The sequence below is a fragment of the Balaenoptera musculus genome, chromosome 8, assembly GCF_009873245.2.
Source record: "Balaenoptera musculus isolate JJ_BM4_2016_0621 chromosome 8, mBalMus1.pri.v3, whole genome shotgun sequence".
Classification (NCBI taxonomy): Eukaryota; Metazoa; Chordata; class Mammalia; order Artiodactyla; family Balaenopteridae; genus Balaenoptera; species Balaenoptera musculus.
The window spans coordinates 63521816-63543268 of NC_045792.1; the positions used below are offsets into that span (position 1 = coordinate 63521816).

The 21453-nt window shown below is 34.7% G+C and overlaps 1 protein-coding gene across 4 annotated transcripts in view; it reads right to left on the reverse strand.

The window, feature by feature from the left end:
- The window catches only part of SBF2 (SET binding factor 2), a 464799-nt gene that overhangs the window by 232593 nt on the left and 210753 nt on the right, over positions 1–21453 (reverse strand). For all 4 annotated transcript variants that reach the window (XM_036859910.1, XM_036859912.1, XM_036859909.1 and 1 more), the window contains exons 4-6: positions 7677–7799; positions 6256–6366; positions 4495–4600 (exon numbers count right to left, since the gene is read on the reverse strand). In XM_036859910.1, the coding sequence (XP_036715805.1) occupies positions 4495–4600; positions 6256–6366; positions 7677–7799 (340 nt within the window). The remainder of the gene's footprint in view (positions 1–4494; positions 4601–6255; positions 6367–7676; positions 7800–21453) is intronic.

Genomic DNA, 21453 nt, shown 5'->3' on the forward strand with positions numbered 1-21453 from the left:
TCCATTCCTTATAATTTATTTGTTAAAGAACCTGGGACATTTGACCAATAGTTTCCAAGAGCCTGGATTTTGACAACTGTAGTCTCTTGGGGCAACGTGTTCCCCATCTTCTGTATTTCCTATGATCAGAATCAGATTTAAGCTCTCTGGCAAAACACAGGTAGTGTCTGGCAAGGTTAGGAACATAATATCAGCCTGTTTTTCTTCTGCGAGGGTTGTAAAATGATGTTCTATTTCGATAATTTCTTTTTCATTTATTTTTGAAGCTTTTCTAGAACTTTAGAGAAACTGAATTATACAGGATGCATTCTTTTTTGTCTGTTTTTTTTATTGAGTATAATTATTTTCAAATTAATCCATGTGGTAATATGTATCAACAATTCATTTCTTTATAATGCCTAGTAGTATTCCATTGTATGGATATGCCACAGATTATTTATCCATTACCGTAACCATTATTCATTACATTTATGGACACTAAGCTTGTTTCAAGATTTTCACTATTATAAAAATATGGATATGACCATTCATTTACAAATATTTTTTATGGACAATGCTATCATTTTCCTTAAGTAAACGCCTAGGAGTGAAATGGCTGGATTATTTGGTTTATTTAACTTTTTAAAAAAGTCACACTGTATTCCAAGGTAGCTGTCCCATTCACACTCCCATTAGCAGTAAACTAAAGTTCCCATTCCTCCACTTCAGGCAGCCCTCTGAAAAGTTGGAATACTAATGTTCCTCTCCCTCCTTCCCAAGGGATTGTGCACCTTCTCCCAACGCAGCAAGCCACCCCTCATTCTTCTTTGTTCCCAGTGGCCCTCAGGCATCCAAAATATGCTAATTCTGTCAGTGCAACGAATATGGCAAGACAGAAACCAGTTCCTTGGGCAGCCCTTTGTAAATCTGGAACATTGGACGGACACTCCACTTTTCTCCTTCCCTTTCCCCCAAGGAGAAGCTGCAAGCTGGGCGTTCTCTTCCAGTGCTGGCTGTGCTGGCTTGGGGGTGAGGCTGACCAGGTAAAGTGAACTTGCTCTTCTTAACCGTTTCAATGTAGCTGTTCTCAGCTCTGTGATCAACTGGGGTACCACAACTTCTTAAGTAGCTTCTGGAATTCTCACAAAGGTTTTTTGGTCTGTATATAATTGTTAAATTGATGTTTCTGTGGGAGAACGAGGACTGGGACTTCCTATTGTGCCATCTTACTGACGTCACTCCCTAAATTCTCACTCTTGACTGTCCATCTCCTTCACTATTTAAGCACAGTTATTTTAATATCTGATAACTACCTTCTGGTGTCCCTGGGGGCCTTTTATATTGTCTATGGTTTCTTTTACATTTCTTTCAGATAGCTTTAGTCTTCATGTTTCTGGTTATTTTTTTTAACTTGATGGTATGCTTTATTTTGTTAAATTAATTTTTTCATTGGAGTATAGTTGATTTACAATGTTGTGTTAGTTTCTGCTGTACAGTAAAGTGAATCAGCCATACGTATACATATATCCACTCTCTTCTAGACTCCATTTCCATATAGGTCATTACAGAGCACTGAATAGAGTTCCCTGTGCTATACAGCAGGTTCTTATTAGTTATCTTTTATATATAATAGTGTGTATATGTCAATCCCAATCTCCCAATTTATCTCTCCCCCTTTCCCCCTTAGTAACCATAAGTTTGTTTTCTACATCTGTGACTCTATTTTTTTTGTAAATAGGTTCATTTGTACCATTTTTTTAGATTCCACATGTAAGTGTTATCATATGATATTTGTCTTTTTCTGTCTGACTTATTTCACTCAGTATGACAATCTCTAGGTCTATCCACGTTGCTGCAGATGGCATTATTTCGTTCTTTTTTTATGGCTGAGTAATATTGGTATATATGTACCACATATATTGGTATATGTGGTATATATATGGTATATATGTACCACATCTGCTTTATCCATTCCACCGTCGATGGACATTTAGGTTGCTTCCATGTCCTGGCTATTGTAAATAGTGCTTCAATGAACGTTGGGGTGCCTGTATCCTTTTTCAAATTATGGTTTTCTCTGGATATATGCCCTGGAGTGGGATTGCTGGATCATATGGTAGCTCTACTTTTAGTTTTTTAAGGAATCTCCATACTGTTCTCCATAGTGGCTGTACCAATTTACATTCATTCCCACCAACAGTGTAGGAGGATTCCCTTTTCTCCACACCCTCTCCAGCATTTACTGTTTACAGATTTTTTGATGATTGCCACTCTAACAGGTGCGAGGTAAAACTTCATTGTAGTTTTGATTTGTATTTCTCTAATAACTAGTGATGTCGAACATCTTTTCATGTGCTCTTGGCCATCTATATGTCTTCTTTGGAGGGTACTGGGCATACATGTAAAAATCTGTAGATATATTGGAGGCCTAGAATGCAGTTCTCTTGCTCCAGAAAGCATTTACTTTTACTCCTACTATAAGGCTAAAGATAGTAGCATTAAGGATCATTTTAATCTGTTTCTAGGAACTGAAATGATTTCAAGCTGTACTTCAGTTCCTCAGGGGGACTGTCTACTTGTGATTTACCCTCTCCCAGGATGTGGTCCTTTATGGTCCCAACTGAAAGCAAGAGAGCTTTGTAAAGGAATTTCCCTTGGTAAAATCTGAACTCCTATTCTCCCCTTCGCCGTTGGATATCAATAGTACAGAGACCAGTTTTTCAGTAACTTCTTTCAAAATCAAGAGATGCTTGGGAGAAAGTGGTCTCAAATGTCTGGTTCACTTCTCTAGGTTTTTTTCTTCTCTTGGACCATGGTTTGGTCATTATTTACTGCTTCTGATGCTTTCAAGTAGAAGTTGTTTATACTTGTATAGCTTTCCTAGTATTCATTGTTAAGAGGGTTAGTCTGAATTACAAAGGCCATCATTACTGGAAGAGAGGTCCAGGTTTTATAAATTTATACTTTATCTATAGCAGTTTTTCTCATCAGGAGTGCTACTAGTATTTGAGGTAAAAAATCTTCTGGTGCATATATATTATGCATGAAGAATGTTTAATATCCCTGGGTCCTGGGCATTAATGCCAGTAACAATCCCTGCCCTCCCCTTCAAATCGTTGTAAAAATGTAAAAGCATGAGAGGTTTATAAGGCACTCATTAAGTATAAGATCAATGGTAGCATTCGGGAATGTGAAATTTTGTGTCATATCCTTCTATTCCTCTTCATGGTAAACCTTTGCTTTGATTGACCCTTGAGAGGTATACAGGCCCTCTTAACTGAAAAAGGTCAGGTGAATAGTGGTTAGCTAAAATCAATTAAGTCAGTGATTAGGAGGGACCACGGACAGGCTGTAGGTAGTCCATGAACCCCTAAGATTATATCCAAAAGTTTGTGGAGGGAGGTTTTAGTCAACAAGATATTCTTTAGAGAAGTAAGTGCCACCAGGGAGACAGTACCTATTTCACACATTAAGGAAAATAGCTTTAATTAAATTAGAACTTGGTTGAGATGACTCAATGAGCAGAAACTTTCAGGGAGGAAGAGAAGGAATATGTAATTTTGGAGAGTTTAAACCCCTAAGGTGGGGGCAGATGTAATAGAGAACTACTACTTTGGGGTTGATGTCACCATTCATCTTTATTAGGATACTAGAAACTCTACTTGTATTTACATTAGTCTCTTCTAAGGCTTTCTAAATTTCACTGACTGAAGTCACAGCAGAAGAATTAGGATGCGGCCACTAAAGAAAAAGGAGAGACAAATTTCAGAATTAAGCAGGGAGTAAAATTCAACATGAGAAAGGAGGGAAATAAGAAGGTAGAATTTTTGTGCAAGGAATTAAGAATTCTATGGAGAACTAGACTATGAGCCCCAGGAAAGAGGAGGTTTCAATTCAACTAGAAAAAGACAAACACAGATGGAGAACAATGAGAAAGACTGAATCAAAGAGAGTGGAACACTCTTACACAGGTACATATAAAGGATAAGTACGAGGTAAAGTAAGTGGGAATCTCTGGCAGCACTGGTCTAAAACATACTCATTTTTAAGTTATATTACTCCTTTAATGAAGTATGAGCTGTCCAATGTACAGAGGGCACTTTCTAGCGTCCTCCCCCTAATACGTCATCCTAGCCATTGCTAGAAAATTAAAGTCCTGATACAGGTGGTGGGATGAAAAGGATGGGACTTTTAGTTCTATCAGACAAGGTTTCTATAAAAGCAATTCATCTAAGGAAAAACAAAATATACTATCTATTCATCTTTTAAAGCACAGAAAATATGTTTACTTTCTAAAAGCTTAATTGACTTAAGAGCAAAAGGGGCCTGGGTTAATTTTAAAAAAGAATGAATACTAGTTAAGATTAGAACCCATAAAATTATATATTTTATATATCAGTTATCTAATGGTTTGCTTTTTATTTTCCTGATTTATGTCAGGTGATGCAGGCTTAAAATAAATATTTTTTTCATAGGCTTTTATAAGAACACTGAAAATGGGAGAAGAAGACATACCCAACTGCTGGAACAGGAGAGCCGCACTAGTGCCTGTGACAGGAAGACTGTCATGCAAGGGAGTCTGGATCAGCTGTCTATCTCCTGCACCCAAGGAAAACAGCTTCTGCAGAATGGGCGGAAAACACGCACACACCACAAATGATTTCTTTTCAGACATTTTCTTAAGATAAAAAAATCCCTTTGAAGTTCAAATTTAAAGCAGATGATGACCATATAAGATCCAATTAACAGACGTGAAGGGCAATAATGCAGCCCAAAACATTCAAGTTACTTTGTGTCCAAATGAATATGGTACAAGAAAATTCAGTAGTTGGAAAGGTGAAAATTTAGTAATCATGAGATACACAAATCACTGATAATAATACTTAACTAAAAAATAGTAAAATATTAAAGCTAACATTTATATGCCAGTTATATGTCAATAAAACTGGAAAAACAAAAGAAATATAGTAATATGAACCATGCATGTAATTTAAAAATTTCTAGCAGCTACAATAAAAACGTTTTTAAAATTAAAAAATAAATAAAATAAAATCATGTCAACAAAATTCCCATCATAGTAAAGGCTCATAAAACAACTTGGCTGCTTTAAAGTTTAGGTCCAATCGTGACCAAACTCACATTTCATATTATGCTCTTGTAGCAGAAATAGGAGAATGAGGCAGGAGAGTGCAGGAGGAAAAAAACCTTAAGAGCAACCAAAAGATGCTAGGAAAGACAGGAGACAGCTAAAAAGGCAAAGGGCACGGAAAAAAGATGCCATTTTTACTATAAGTAACATCTCTATCAGACTGAGGATAAAAAACTGTAATTTTTAGAGGGCTGTCTTTTTCCTCAATATTACATAAGAATAAGCAAATAAGTGATCAGCTAATCAATTTTAGGACTTAAGGAAAGGAGCCTTAAAAAAAAAAAGTTCCCTAGAAATATTAAGTCATAGCAACTGAAGTTCTCATTTTTCTACTTCAGAGATGAATATAAAAATTTCAGGACATACAGAAGATGAAAAACATGCCACTTTGAGAAAGTTTTATTTCAGTAGAGGAGTTTAATGTCCTCACGGGCTCAATCTATGACAAAATCCTTGGGAAATTTTAAGGTATAGATTATATTTTCCAAAGAAGATCTGTGATTTTGGACAATGGTCAACATTATCATTACTAAAGGTAGCAAACTGAGATGAGAAAAATAAGCGCTCCTCTTTTGAAGCTTAAATGCAAGCTATTCTATTAAAGATTACACACAACATACAAAATGGTTTTAGGACTACAATTGCTTTTATCCAGGGAAATGAAGAAATGAATTAATCAATCCAGAAGTAGTTATAATGTTACAAAGAATTATATTAAAAGTTTTCTTAATGTTACCTCCTAATTTTTATCACTGAAAAAAATTTTAAGTTAATGAGGCGTAACCATACAGAGGAATAATAAAGGTACAAAGAACACATTTGAAGTTCAACTTAAAAAAGTGTATTTCCAAGAAAGCGTAAGCTAGAGTTCAAGTTACACAGAATATGACTTCTAACTATGCTATGTGAAAGGTGAACCCTATGTTAAAATTAACCCTATGACCTAAGAATGGAATCTTGAGTCTCTAGAAGGCAGACCATAGGGACAATGCTTAATTAAACTAAGATCCTCTTTAAAACGAAAATATTTAAAGAATTCTCTTTTTCCTTTTCTTCATAAATTAAATTTACTGGAGGAGAGGAGAAGAGAAGCAGGCCCTCTTCATCTCCCTTTTTATTCTATTTACCTGAGACCCTCCAGCCGCTGGGACAAGACACGCACACAGGTTTGCAATGAGACTTTCCAAGGAGACATTCAGACTGTCCACATATACAGTATAGATCAAACCCAGGCAAGCCTGCAAAGAAAAGACGCATGTAGTTATTTCATGGAAAAAGCAAGCACTAAAAATAAATTGTTGTGATATCTGCTTCCAGGAAAATTTCCCTTTGAACCTAGTAGATTCTACAGTGACCATGGAATAAATTTTAAGCAGCAAATGTTATTAAGTTTATTAAATTTTCCTCCAGAACCAGAAGCTCTAAATGAGCTTTTGAGATGAGTTTATAAAAAGCAGAAATCCATAATTTGTAAAACAGGTGTTTGTGCTTAGATAAGCACTCTAGCAAATTTGTAGGGCTTCAAACTGTTTCTGTCTCAACTTATTTTGCAGAACCCCAAATTTCAAGATAAAAACTTAGAAACTTTATCTTGTTTTGTGGTTCTTATAAATTCAGAACATTTATTCTACAGAAAAACTTAACTTATATGAATTATTACAAAGAATAGCAAAATAGAGACAAGATATGATTAACACTTTAAGCTCAGAAGAAGGTAGGTGGTAAAATGGAAGACAAAATGTAATCATATGAATCTCTCAGTTTATTAAAACTTATAACTAAAAAATTAGTATCTGTTAGGAGTTAGCCACTATCATTGAAATCTTGACACTAAGAATATATATAATCTCAACAATATGAAAAAGTTTTCCAGAAATTATGTATCAATTTCCCAAATCCTTGAGAAATTTTAAGGTATAGTTTATACCTTCCAAAGAAGATCTGTGACTCTGGACAATGGTCAACATTACTATTATTAAAGATAGCAACTGAAATAAAAATAAGCCCTCTTCTTGCAAAGCTTAAATGTATTTATAACTAAAGTAAATTTTTATCTACATTTGCAAATTCTAACTATCTAAAAAAATAAAATATCTGGAAGTAAACAATATTTTAAAGCTATATTGATAGCAGTATGATCACAACTATTTGAAATCACAAATACTTATCCTATTTCCTTGAACCTGGACTCCTAAAAAGAAGATCAATAAAAATACACTAAGTTGTTATATTACTAGTGCATTTTAAATTTGATACAGGTAATCAAATGATTTCTTTAGGATGCATAAATTTTGGAGTCAGTAAAGATGGGACCTATTTTAAAACAAACACTACATCCTTAGAAGTTTAAATAGTCATATTAACTTACTCAGGTACTTATTTTATCCAACATGAAATACATTTCTTCTGTTCACAGTAATTTTATTTTATTGATGAATTCCTAATCAATTTAAAGATATTTTAGATACAAAGAATTTGTTACCGTGGTTCACTCAAAATAGATTTATATAATAATACAAATCAATAATGACAACTATGAGTTCTTTACCCTAAAAATTTCTGGATAATCTAATCTGGATACCAACACCAGGCTTTTGGGAGCAAACACTTCTGCAGGCTGAATTAAACCAGACACTTCCACTTCACCTTCAATCTCATCTTTCTTTGTTCCCTAAAGAAAGAGACACTGTAATCAGCAGATGGACAATTTCCTAGGTTTATAACTCACAAAATATAGACATATCACACACTTTCACGTAATTTACAAAATCCAAAATTAATTACAAAATATAATTTACAAAACTCAAACTAAAAATAAACATACTTTGAGAGGAATCTGAGAAGCAAGTAGGCAAAGAAATTATGACACAGGGCATACTTATTTCATTTTTGAAAACTCCTTAAGTTCCAGATATATACCACAATTTTATTTGAGCATTTGGTTTCTGTGTGAGGTACCAGTAATCAAAGGTAAAGAAGACACATTCATTAGTGACCCATACAAATAGAAATGACACTCACTTAATGGAAATTCAGTTTTCAAGGAAAGAAAAAATCTGTTTTAGAAGTAAGACACTACTTTTCATTTTTGCTTTTTGGACTTCTCCCAATCTTTCAAACAAAAGCGATAATCATTTAGGATTATGTTGCAGAATACTCATTGCTCTTAGAAGTAAAGCCCAGTCAGCTCTAAATTCTTTTTGCTCAGAAGCAACAATGTTGATTTTTTGAAAACAGAGGATATTTTTATACACAAAACTGAGTTTCAGAATGTACCTAGTGCCACTGAACTGTACACTTAAAAATGGTTGAAATGGTAAAGCTTATGTTATGCATATTTTAGCACAATAAAAATAACTAGAATTTTTTTTAAAACCCTAAGTGTCCAGTGATTAAATACTCGTTAATAAAATAAACTTTGAAAAATATTATTCTCATTTATTAGTCAACAAATATTTCCTGTGCACCTATTGTTCCATTATACTATATGACGCACTATAAAAGTTCCAAGTGAAAAGAAAAAAAAAAACCAAGATAGTAAAGTATCCAGATTTATTTCTATATGATATTCTAAGATGCTAGGACATTTTCCCTAGCTAGAATCCTCTTCTCTTTCTTTTCCATTAATCGAAGGTCCAGCTTAGGAATTATCTTCCTTCCTGAAGCCTTTCCTTTACTGATTTTTCTCCTACTATTAATTCTTTTTTTTTTTTTTTTCACACACACACAGTGTATTTTATTTTTACTCCTACTATTAATTCTTAGCACAGTTCATCAACATATCACACATTTGCTCATACTTCTCTCTCCTGCCAAACCTCTCTCCCAAATGCCACAAAATGCCATATCCAACTGCCTGCTTGACCTCGCCACTTAGATGACTAATAGGTATCTCAAACATGTCCAAAATACAGCTCCAATCTTTCTTCCCAAACTCCACTCCTCCTGCAGTATTCCCTATCTCAGTTAATGGAAATTCTATCCTCCCATTTAGCAAATCAAAAATCCTGATTCCCCTCTTTCATAACCCGTATCCAAACTGTCGGCAGTCCTGATTTCTCACCACCTCCACTGCTACCACAGTACTGTGAGCCACTATCATCACTTGTCTGGGTTATTTTAACAGCTTCCTTTAGTCTCCTCTGTTCCTCTTTAGCCCCACTTTGCTTCCTTGCTGCTCCTCAAACATGCTGGGCATGCTCCCACATAAGGGTCTCAAGCACTTTGTTATTCCTTTGCCTGGAATAGATACAATAAATAATTCCCTCATCTCCCTTAGGTCTTCATTCAAGCAAACTTCTGCTCTGTTAAGCCTCTGTTGGCACCCTACTTGAAAATGCAATGCCCTAACACTCCCTATATCCCCTTCCTTAATAAAAATAAAATATATTTTATTTTTCTCCACGGCATGACAACATATTATCTATTTCACTAATCTTTGTTTTCTGGTTTGTTTATCTCCTCCACCAGAATGTGCTCCACAAAGACCAGGATTTCTGTTTTGTTCACTGGTAATTTCCCGGTTACTAAACCAAGAGCTGGCCACATAGCTGATACTTACTTAATATTTGTTCACTGCATTCATGCAGGAATGAATTTTCTTAGACTAGTTTTCTGGGTATTCTACCAAGGGAAGGTTTTTCCCCCTACTTGTGGAGGCCAAGAACTGTATTTCTATCTCCTTTGGAGCCCGTATAGTTTCTATACAGTGAAATATAACCAAGTATTAGATGTCTATGGAATGCACACATCCAAAGGGAAATATCTGTTTACTTTTTATTATGTGTGATAAGATCCATATGCTCTTGAAAGATTTTCATTTGTTACAAAGCAAAAGCTAAAATTAGGTTGGGTGGTTCCTGGAATTCTTAGAAATAATAAAAATGTGATGAATATGAATTTACCAAAGATTTCCACACTTAATGAATCATATTCTTTACGGATTACTAAGAAATTTTGTCCTTTCAGGACAAAAGAATGAGTGAAATTCCTGAAAGAGATAAAGCTATCCACAGTTTTATGAGACTGTGATACATGCCCTAGAGTACCGTGAGAAGTCAGCTTGAGTAAGTGCATAACCATTTCATATAAATGACGATTAACCTGCATTAACCTAAACATAAAATAGAATGCATTGGTCATTGTTTAAAGCTATCCTTTTATTAAATATTCACTAACTGGAATAATTATTAACAAGAAAGAAAAAAGGTCCGATATAATGTTAATCAATATTAAATAAAAACAATTCCATTTTTCTTTTTTTTTTAAAAAAAAATTTTTTTTTCTTTATTTTATTTTTGGCTGCTTTGGGTCTTCATTGCTGCATGCGGGCTTTCTCCAGTTGCCCCGAGCGGGGGCTACTCTTCATTGCGGTGTGTGGGCTTCTCATTGCGGTGGTTTCCCTTGTTGCAGAGCACGGGCTCTAGGTGCGCGGGCTTCAGTAGTTGTGGCAGGCGGGCTCAGTAGTGGCTCGCAGGCTCTAGAGTGCAGGGCTTAGTTGCTCCGTGGCATGTGGGATCTTCCCAGACCAGGGCTTGAACCTGTGTCCCCTGCATTGGCAGGCAGATTCTTAACCACTGCACCACCAGGGAAGCCCAATTCCATTTTTCTTTACATCTCTTTTTAACTTTTTATTTTATATTGGAGTATAGCTGATTAACAATGGTGTGATAGCTTCAGGTGCACAGCAAAGGGACTCAGCCATAGTCTTTACATCACTTTTTATTATAGATTTTGACCTTTACTTCGTAAATGTGCTATAAATCATAAGATGCTGTTATTCTTAATTCCAATAGCTCTCCTGTAAGAATACAATGTCCCAAGTTTAGAGGAAGTTCATATTCCTTTTTTCAAACCAAAATGTACTGCTGTGATTAAAAAAAAAAAAAAAAATTCTTGTTTATAATAAGGCTTATTACTCCAGGAGATAGTAATGACGTGGTTTTGGTTAAATTTTTCTATAAGTAATCTGCCTCTTCTTTATAGCTGCTAGAATACCTTTTGTGTAATAACTATGTAGTGATACTAACTTTGTTTTGCATTATACAGTGACAGATTTTCACATGTCGAAAAGATGTGAGAAACTTAACAATAAGCAGGAAATCAAAAACACAGGATACAAATGTAATAGATATTGTAATAATGATTGGAAATTTAACATTTTATAGTATAAAACATTTTCACGTATTTTATCTCATTGAACAATATTTACAAGCCTTCTTCTAAGCTAAGATTATTCCTTGGTTTTAGTAGGTCCCATTAAAGATACAAATTTACCTTAAATACTGTTTACTGAACTGCCTCACACTGACTTATAATATGACCTTATCTCTTATACGTATCATAAGCACATGCCACAACTTGCCCATTTATTGATATTTTTTCTACCTATTGTTAGTACGGATCACATCTGCTAGTGGGATTCCCAGCTTCTATGTAGTTTACATTCGATGTAGCTCTCATAGTCTTCATGCTTCAATAATATGGGATAAATTAGTACCCACCATAGCAATCTGCCCTAAAAGTACTATTGCCTTATAAACATATTCTAAGATCAAAATGTTAAAAATTATTAGAATACTGACTTTATGGAATGACTCCATAGAGCAGATGGGCACAATCTTTAAGAAGCTTATCCTATCACTCAGGTCAAATACTTCAGTCTCATCTCTGTTGTACTCCTGATGCTTGATTCCTGTCTCTTCTACCTTGAAAAGACTAGTTGCATCCAATATCATCTGTGCTAAGTTCATTTTCAACAACACTGTTTCATACTAATTCTCCCTACAAAATTTTGTTAAACACTCATTTTAAAAGGAGGATGAAAGGAATTATGCAAGTAAAAAACTTCCAGTTCTGCATTTCCTTTTTGAAAAGTAAGTAATTTATTACAGTGTACCATTATATAGAGTTGCCTCAGTTAAGCAATTTAAAGACTTTAAGATTTTCCAAAATTGGAAATAAAAAAGTTTTAAGTAGTTGCAAAATTCTGTAAGGTCTACAGTTCCCCCAGCAAACTTCTTCATTTCTTGCCAAATAATCCCTTAATCATGTTGACATGTCTATATGACAAAACCTAGTTTATCCTTGCATTGGTCTGGAAAATAATGACTACATGAAACATACAAATTTTAGGATAACAAGGCTTCAGACAAATCAGGCCACTAGTCTTCAGAATCCAGTTTACCTCTAGCAAAGAGAATATCCTGATACTTCCCCCTTCAGCAGCTCCTGTGTGCTACAGTATTCCAAAGGTAGGACAAATTCATTTGTAGGGTTCCTATATATTCGCCCAGAAAGCTCCGTATTTTTAAGTGGCGCATAGTCCGTAATTTTTTTAAAAAAATATACTCATAAGGCAGCATTTTCCAAAGTGTTTTCTGCTGGAAGCTAACAGATACTGCTTAGCAAAAAAGATCTCCTAATCAAAACATTTTGGAAACAGTAAGTTAAAGCCAAGTTAAAAAGGTTTCTTTACTGCAGGATTTTTCGGACTTTGATATGCAAATATTATTTCTACAATGCCAAGCAAAGGAGATATAATATAAATTATTTCTCCAACTTACTGGACCACTGAAACCCTGTTTATTACAGAGCATTGAGAGGACCTAGTGCCCTATGGAACACATGCTGAGAAAGGCTGTCACAAGCTATTTTAGGACAGAAAATGTACGAAACTGAAATATGTATATATTCCTGTGTTCTGTATCCTTAGGAGGCTAGGTTAATACAATGTTTATTTCATAAATATATTATTATAATTAACATCTGTTTCATTAATTCTCACATTTCATAAAGTAAAATAAGATTTGAAAAGATGAGAAAATGGACAAGACTGCTGGGAGCTAGGGTGCTTTACAGCTGCCCTAAGAAAATATTCAGCATGCCTGTGGCCCATTCTCACCAGATGAGTTAGGAACTTCTACTCTGGACCAGTGGTTCTCACACTTCAGTGTGCAACAAAATCACTGAGGGCTTGCTAAAATATATTTTTGGGTCTCACCCCTAAAATTTCTGATTCAGTAGGTCTGAGAATTGACATTTCTAAGAAAGTCCCCAGTGATACTGATACTGCTGATCCAGGGACTGCGCTCTAAGAACCACAGTTCTAGGCTAATTAATATGAGAATATAAAAGAAAACAATAACTGTAACATATATTCTACATGCCAGACACTGTACTAAGCATCATACCAGTGTTAATAATTCATTTATACAATCAAGAACTTATTAAATACTATTTTCTAGTAAAGGAAACCAGGACTCCCTGGAGAAATGACATTCTATATTTGGGCCAGAAAAATGTACAAAATGAGACTATTCATCTTAGTCAAAAAGTAAAGAATCTGGGGCTTCCCTGGTGGCGCAGTGGTTGAGAATCTGCCTGCCAATGCAGGGGACACGGGTTCGAGCCCTGGTCTGGGAAGATTCCACATGCCGCGGAGCAACTAGGCCCGTGAGCCACAACTACTGAGCCTGCGCGTCTGGAGCCTGTGCTCCGCAACAAGAGGCCGCGATAGTGAGAGGCCCGCGCACCGCGATGAAGAGTGGCCCCTGCTCGCCGCAGCTAGAGAAAGCCCTCGCACAGAAACGAAAGACCCAACACAGCCAAAAATAAATAAACAAATAAATTAATTAATAAAAACAAGCTCCTGCTTAAAAAAAAAAAAAAAAAAAAAAGTAAAGAATCTGTCAAAGACTAACAGAATCAAAATACATAAAAATCACAGCTGATTGAAACTCAACAAATACACAAAAATCCATGAGTTCATAATGATAATTTTTTAATTGGTCACTACTGAAGATTGCTAGGGTACCAATCTACTACTTTGAAAATTTTTTAAAATAAGGGGAAACAATTGTCTTCTCTATCAAACTGTGGTCAATGAAAGCTCTTTTAATAGTTGAATTTCAGTCAATAAATGCAGAAGGAATAATAGAATGAGGAAATTACCTTTTGCAATTCCTACTGAAATAATGTATTTAGGCAATGATCATCAATAGATCCCAAACTATTAAGTGAAAGGCTGGCACTACCCCAAACCCACAAATCAATCATAAATTACTAAAAGTAGAACAACCAGAAAATAAGTTCATCTTGATGTAACACAATAGGAAGTACAGTACAATCTTTGCTTTAAAAATTGAATGTGAATCAATTAAGCCTCTAGATCTAAATATTACTTTATGGGAACTATACAGAGTAGAGGTACAAGTTAAAAAATAACATGGAGAATTAATCAGCCAAATCCAGAATATAGAGCATTGCATAGAACTGGGACAAATGACCCAGTTCTTCTACCACCCCCAGAAGAGGGACTGTTACAGAAAGAAGTTAAGAAATATCAACCAAATACAATGTGTGGAACTTGTTTGAATAAACCAAGACATTTTTGAGACAATTTTTTTAAATTTAAAAATATGTAAGTTGGATATTAGATAATATTAAGGGGTTATTCAAAATTATAATTAATTTTGTTAAAAATTATAATGGCAGATTGGTAATCTAAAGAAGTCTTTACCAGTTAGAGATACATACTAAAATATTTGCAGGTGAAATATGGTGTCTGGGGTTTGCTTTTAAATGTCTCTCCCTAAAAAAAAAAAACATCAAGGATTTAGACTTTAAAAGATTGACAAAATGCTGATAATTTTTAAAGCTGGGTCAAGTGTAATGGGATTTATTATACTACTCACTTAAATTTTCTATTTGTTTCAGAATTTCCATAATAAAAAATGAAAATAAAACCTTCCTTGTGTACCTACTATATGTCAATGTTATTCCGAAGTACATTCATTCATTTCACCCCTTTTCTCTGATCACATTTCGTTTGCTAACATACCAAAATGTCTTTTGTCTGAACTGCATCATTATTCGTTCATAAACACGTTTACAAACACATTAAAAGACTCCAAAGTGATACAACTAAATAAAAAATTTAGACAGGTCTATCATTTTTAAGGTAAGTCATATAAAGCAACCTCACATCTATCATATTTTACTGATTACTTAAAAAATTTTATAATCACATTGCCTAGTTGGATAATTCTGGGAATATGTTATCAAAAGTTTAATGCTTGTGATTTTTGACAGTGTTACTGTATCTTAGAGAGATAAGAGCCAACATTTTTAAAGTTGCACAATTATACTTTGGATAGTTTGTATCCCTAAGTTCCTCTTCTTTAGACTTCCAAATAATGTGTCATAGTATATTTGGTATGAAGTAATTCACACCAAATGAGAATTAAAAGATCTATTTTTGAATTGATGATATGATCCAAAAATAAAAGAAAAACACATTTTTTTAAAAGTACATAATTAACTGTTCACAATGAAAACGGGAACAACATTAATGATGACCTAGAAAGGAACATCATCTGGGCTTTAATATTATCTTTTTCAAATATTACCTCATTGTTTTTACCATTTTTTGGACCAATTCCAAAAGATATTATCTCTCTGTTCTTCACACAGAAAAGCTGTTACATAATTCTGGCTAGCGTCTACTACCTAAGTGAACTTATATAGGAGCCAGATCTCTTATAACTTATTTACATTTTCAGAATCTTAAAAAACTCATATGAAGCAGACTCTAACTTTCTGTAAGGTGATTGTAAATACTAAATAAATTACAATGTTTTGGTCCAGTTAAAATGGCAAATAGGAAAATATCTGAGCTAAAAAGAAAAATAATTTTGAAACATTGATTCCAAATATACAAGAACCCTAATCTTGGTTTTTAATATTATTCCCTACTCAAATGAGCCAGGGCTCCTTGGAGAACTGGCTGATTTCAAGGCTGAGGAGGGGAAGGAAAAAGATGATCCTGGATCAGCTTGTTATGAAAGTTTAAAAATGCTAGAAAAACCCTTGATGGGGCTTGTCAAGAGAACACAGGAACCACTCTGAAGGGTTGCCCACTGGTCAAATCCTGAACAATCTGGGCATTAAAACAGTGAAAACCATTAATTATATACTACTGAAGAAAAAAGAAACAGGAATACATGAATCTATAACTCACATAGATAGACAAGACAGAAAACGTAAAATGTCAACTGCTGACTGGTAAAGGTACAGGTAGAGAGTGTGCATAGTTGGAAAATAATCATTTTGCAACCATTATAATAAAAATTGGCACAGGCAAGAATCATCACTAAATGCTGAATCTGGCAGGGGGGATAATTAATGAGTAATAGAATATCTGCATAGCCTTTTTTTTTTTATAGCTACTTTATTTATTTATTTATTTATTTATTTACTTATTTATTTATTTATTTATTTATTTATGGCTGTGTTGGGTCTTCGGTTCGTGCGAGGGCTTTCTCTAGTTGCGGCAAGCGGGGGCCACTCTTCGTTGCGGTGCGGGGACCGCTCTTCATCGCGGTGCGGGGACCGCTCTTCATCGCGGTGCGGGGACCGCTCTTCATCGCGGTGCGCGGGCCTTTCACTATCGCGGCCCCTCCCGTTACGGGGCACAGGCTCCAGACGCGCAGGCTCAGTAGTTGTGGCTCACGGGCCCAGCTGCTCCGTGGCATGTGGGATCTTCCCAGACCAGGGCTCGAACCCGTGTCCCCTACATTGGCAGGCAGATTCTCAACCACTGCGCCACCAGGGAAGCCCTGCATAGTCTTAAAGTATCTTACCACTCATGGCTTATTAGTTGCAAGCAAAGAAAAAAAAAATAGCACTATACAATGGAGATATCTGACAATCACCAGACTAGGTACTCAAAAAGAACAGCATCAGTAAGGCAGGTGCGTAGCAGACAGACATTGTGTACTTCCAGATGTGTGCCCTTAGTAGGACATACACTTAGTAGTCCAAATGCTGGTAGTAATCTAATTACTGATGTATAACCTGAATCTAAAGTGAGAGACATCAGAAAAACAAAAAATATTAAGCATTCTATTTAAAAGGGGCATTAGGACCTGCATTATTTGAAAATGTCAAAGGCTGAGCAACTATTCCAGATGAAGACAGACAAAAGATAATTAAATGCAATACAGAATTTTAAATTACATCCTGTACTAGAGGACCAAAAGGTGGGGGGGGGGGGAGCATAAAGAGCATTAGGTCAAATGACAAAATTGAATGGATGGTAGATGAGACAAAGGTATAATATTGATATTGATTTTCTGATATTGATAACCATACTATGTTTACATAAGAAAATACTTATTCCTATGAAACATACACTGAAGACTTTAGGGCAAAGGGAAATGATGCACACAAATTTGTCTCAAATAGTTCAGAAAAAAATTTCTGTGTGTGTGTGTGTATGTGTGTGTGTAAGGAGAAAGAGGGAGTAAGGGAAGGAGAGAGGGGTCTATTAAAGAGAATTAATATCTATGATAATAAAGAAATGGGACAAAATATTTTAAATGGGCAAATATAGGTAAAGGGTATATAGATGTTTGCAATATTCTTGTAACTTTTCTGTAAGTTTGAAATTATTTCCAAATGAAAAGTTTGAAAAATATCCAAGAATTCCTAGAACCTCTCCAAAAATGCCTGCTATAATGTCATCCTGTATTGATTTCTGTAAGTTTAATTGGGCTTCCTAGAATCTCTTTACACCTGCTAAATTGTCTTTTTTTAATCAGGTTTATAGAGGTATAATTGACAACATTTTAAGATATTTAGAGTAGTGATATGACGTATGGATACACTGTTAAAGGTATCCTCCATCTAGTTAATTAATACATCCATCACCTTAGATACTTTTTTTGTGTGTGGGGGGAGATGAAAACATTTAAGATCTACGCTCTTAGTAAGTTTCAATCATACAATACAGTGCTATCAACTGTAGTCATCATGTTTTACTAGAGATCCTCAGACCTTATTAATCTTATAGCTGGAAGTCTGTATTCTTTTACCAACCTCTCCCTATTTCTTGAAAGCTTCAGCCCCTGGTGACCACTATTCCACTCTCTATTTCTCTTGAGTTTGACTTTTTTGTTGTTGTTGTTGTTAAGATTCTACATATAAATGATACCATACAGTATTTGTCATCCTCTGACTTATTTCACTTAGCATAACCATCCATGTTGTTATGAACAGTAGGATTTCCTTCTTTCTTATGACTGAATATTCCATTGTGTGTATGTATGTATGAAATATATATGTGTGTGTTCATATGTATGTATGCATGTATATAAAACATCTTTATCCATTCAACCGTTGATGGACACTTAGCTTGTTGCCATATCTTGGCTATTGTGAATAATGCTGCAATGAACATGGGAGTGCAAATAACTCTTCGATACCCTGTTTTCATTTCCTTTGGATACATACCCAGAAGTGGGATTGCTGGATCATAAGGCAGTTCTATTTTTAATTTTTTTAAGAACCTCCATACCATTTTCCATAGTGGTTGCACCAATTCACATTTCCACCAACAGTTCACAAGGGTTCCCTTCTATCTACAGCCTTGACTACACTTGTTACCTCTTATCTTTTTGAAAATTGCCATTCTAACAGGTATGAGGTGATATCTCATTATGGTGTTGATTTCCATTTCCCTGATTAGTGATGTTGAGCATCTTTTCATGTACCTGTTGTATGACTTCTTTGGGAAAATGTCTATTCAAGTCCTTTCCCATTTAAAAATTGGATTGTTTGGTTTTTTGCTATTGAGTTGCATGAGTTCTTTATATATTTTGGATATTAACCTCTTAACAGATATGTGGTTTGCAAATATCTTCTCCCATTCAGCAGGTTGCTTTTTGATTTTGTTGATAGTTTCCTTTGCTGTGCAGAAGGCTTTTAGTTTCACGCAGTCCCACTTATTTTTGCCAAAAGTCATTGGCAAGACCTTTGTTAAGGAGCTCACCCCTTAAGTTTTCTTTTAGAACTTACTCGGTTTCAGGACTTACTTTCAAATCTTTAATCCATCTTGAATTTATTGTTGTGTATGGTGTAAGATAGGGATCCTGTTTTTTTGTTTGTTTTTGCATATAGCTGTCCAATTTTCCAAACACCATTTATCAAATAGACTATCTTTCCGCCACTGTATATCCTTGGCTCCTTTGTTGCAAATTAATTGACTATATACACATGGGTTTATTTTCCGGGCTCTGTATTCTGTTTTATTGATCTACATGTCTGTTGTTATGCCAATACCATACGGTTTGATTAATAAAATTTTGTAATACACTTTGATATTAGGAAGTGTGACTCCACCTTTAACCTTCTTTCTCAAGAATACTTTGGCTATTCAGAGTATTTTGTGGCTCCATATGAATTTTAGGATTCTTTGTTTTATTTCTGTGAAATATGCCACTGGACTTTCGATAGGGACTGCACCATATCTGTAAATTTCTTAGAGCTGTATGGACATTTCAACATTATTAAGTCTTCCAATCCATTAGCATGGGGTATCTTTCCATTTATATGTGTCTTCTTCAATTTCTTTCATTAATGTCTTACACAGTTTTCAGGATACAGATCTTTTACCTCCTTGGTAAAGTTATACCCAGGTATTTATTCTTTTTCATGCAATTATAAATAGGACTATATTCTTAATTTCTCTTCCTGATAATTTGTTGTTAGTGTATAGGAACTCAATTGATTTTTGTTTATCAATTTTGTATCCTGCGACTTTACAGAATTCCTTTATTAGTGCTAACAGTTTTTTGGTAGTCTTTAGGATTTTTTATATATAATATCATGTCATCAACAAATAGAGACAGTTTTATTTCTTCCTTTCTGATTTGAATGGCTTATATTTCTTTTTCTTGACAAATTCTTTTAGCTAGGACATCCAATACTATGTTGAATAACAGTAGTAAGAGTGGGCATTCTTGACTAGTACTGGATCTTAGAGGGAAAAGCTTTCAGCTTTTCACCACTGAGTATGATGTGAGCTGTGGACTTGTCATAAAGGGCCTTTATGATGCTTAAGTATGTTCACTCTATACCCAGTTTGTTGAGAGTTTTATCATGAATGGATGTTGAATTTTGACAGATCTCTCTGCATCAATTAAGAAGATCATATGAATTTCATCCTTTTATTTTGTTAATGTGGTGGATCACATTCATTGATCTGCATATGTTGAACCCTGCATCCAGGAATAAATCCCACTTGATCATGGTGTATGATCCTTTTAATGTATTGCTGAATTTGGTTTGCCTTTATTTTGTTGAGAATTTTTGCATCTATGTTCATCAGGGCCTGTAGTTTCCTTTTCTTGTAGTGCTCATGTCTGTCTTTGGTATCAGTGTAATGCTGTCCTTGTAAAATGAGTTTGAAGGTGTTTCCTCCTCTTCTCTTTTTTTTGGGGGGGAAGAATTTGAGAAGGATTGTTATTCATTCTTCTTTAAATGCATAGCAGAATTGACAAGTAAAGCCATCTGGTCCTCGATTTTTCCTTGGTAGGACGTTTTTGATTACCAATTCAATATCTTTACTACTATTGCTCTGTTCATATTTTATATTTCTTCATGATTCAGACTTGGTAGGTTGTATGTTAGTAGGAATTTATTCACTTCTTCTAGGCTGTCCAATTTGTTGGTGTGCATTTTTTCACAGTATTCTTATGAGCCTTTGTATTTTTGTGGTATCAAATCTAACATTTCCTCTTTCATTTCTAATTTTATTTGAGTCCTTTCCCTTTTTATTCTGCTGAGTATAGCTAAAGGTTTGTCGATTTATCTTTTCAAAAAAAAAAACAACTCTTTGTTTCACTGATTTTTCTTCTATTGTCTTTTTACTCTGTATCATTTATTTCCACTCTGATATTTGTTATTTCCTTCATTCTATTAATTTTGGGCTTAGTTTGTTCTTCTTCTTCTAGCTCCTTCAGGTGTAAACTTAAGTTGCTTATTTGAGATTTTACTCTTTTCTTAATGTAGGTGTTAATCGCTATAAATTTCCCCCTTATATCTGCTTTTGCTTTTGCTTTAGCCAATAAATTTTGGTATGCTGTATTTGCATTTTCATTTGTCTTAAGGTATTTTTTTATTCCATTTAGTTTATTCTTTGACCCATTCAGTAGTATGTTGTTTAACCTCCACATATTTGTAAATTTTCCAGTTCTCTTCTTGTAATTGATTTCTAGTACTATACTTCTGTGGCTGGAAAAGAAGCTTGATGTGATTTCAATCTTCTTAAATTTATTGACTTGTTTTGTGGCCTAACACATTACCTATCCTGGAAAATGTCCCACATGTGCTTGAGAAGTATGTTTATTCAGCTGCTGTTGTATGGAAGATTCTATGTATGTCTGTTAGGTCCATCTGGTCTAACATACTGTTTAAATCCAGTTTTTTGTATTGATTTTCTGTCCGGATGATCTATCCATTGTTAAATGTGGCTTAAGTCTTCT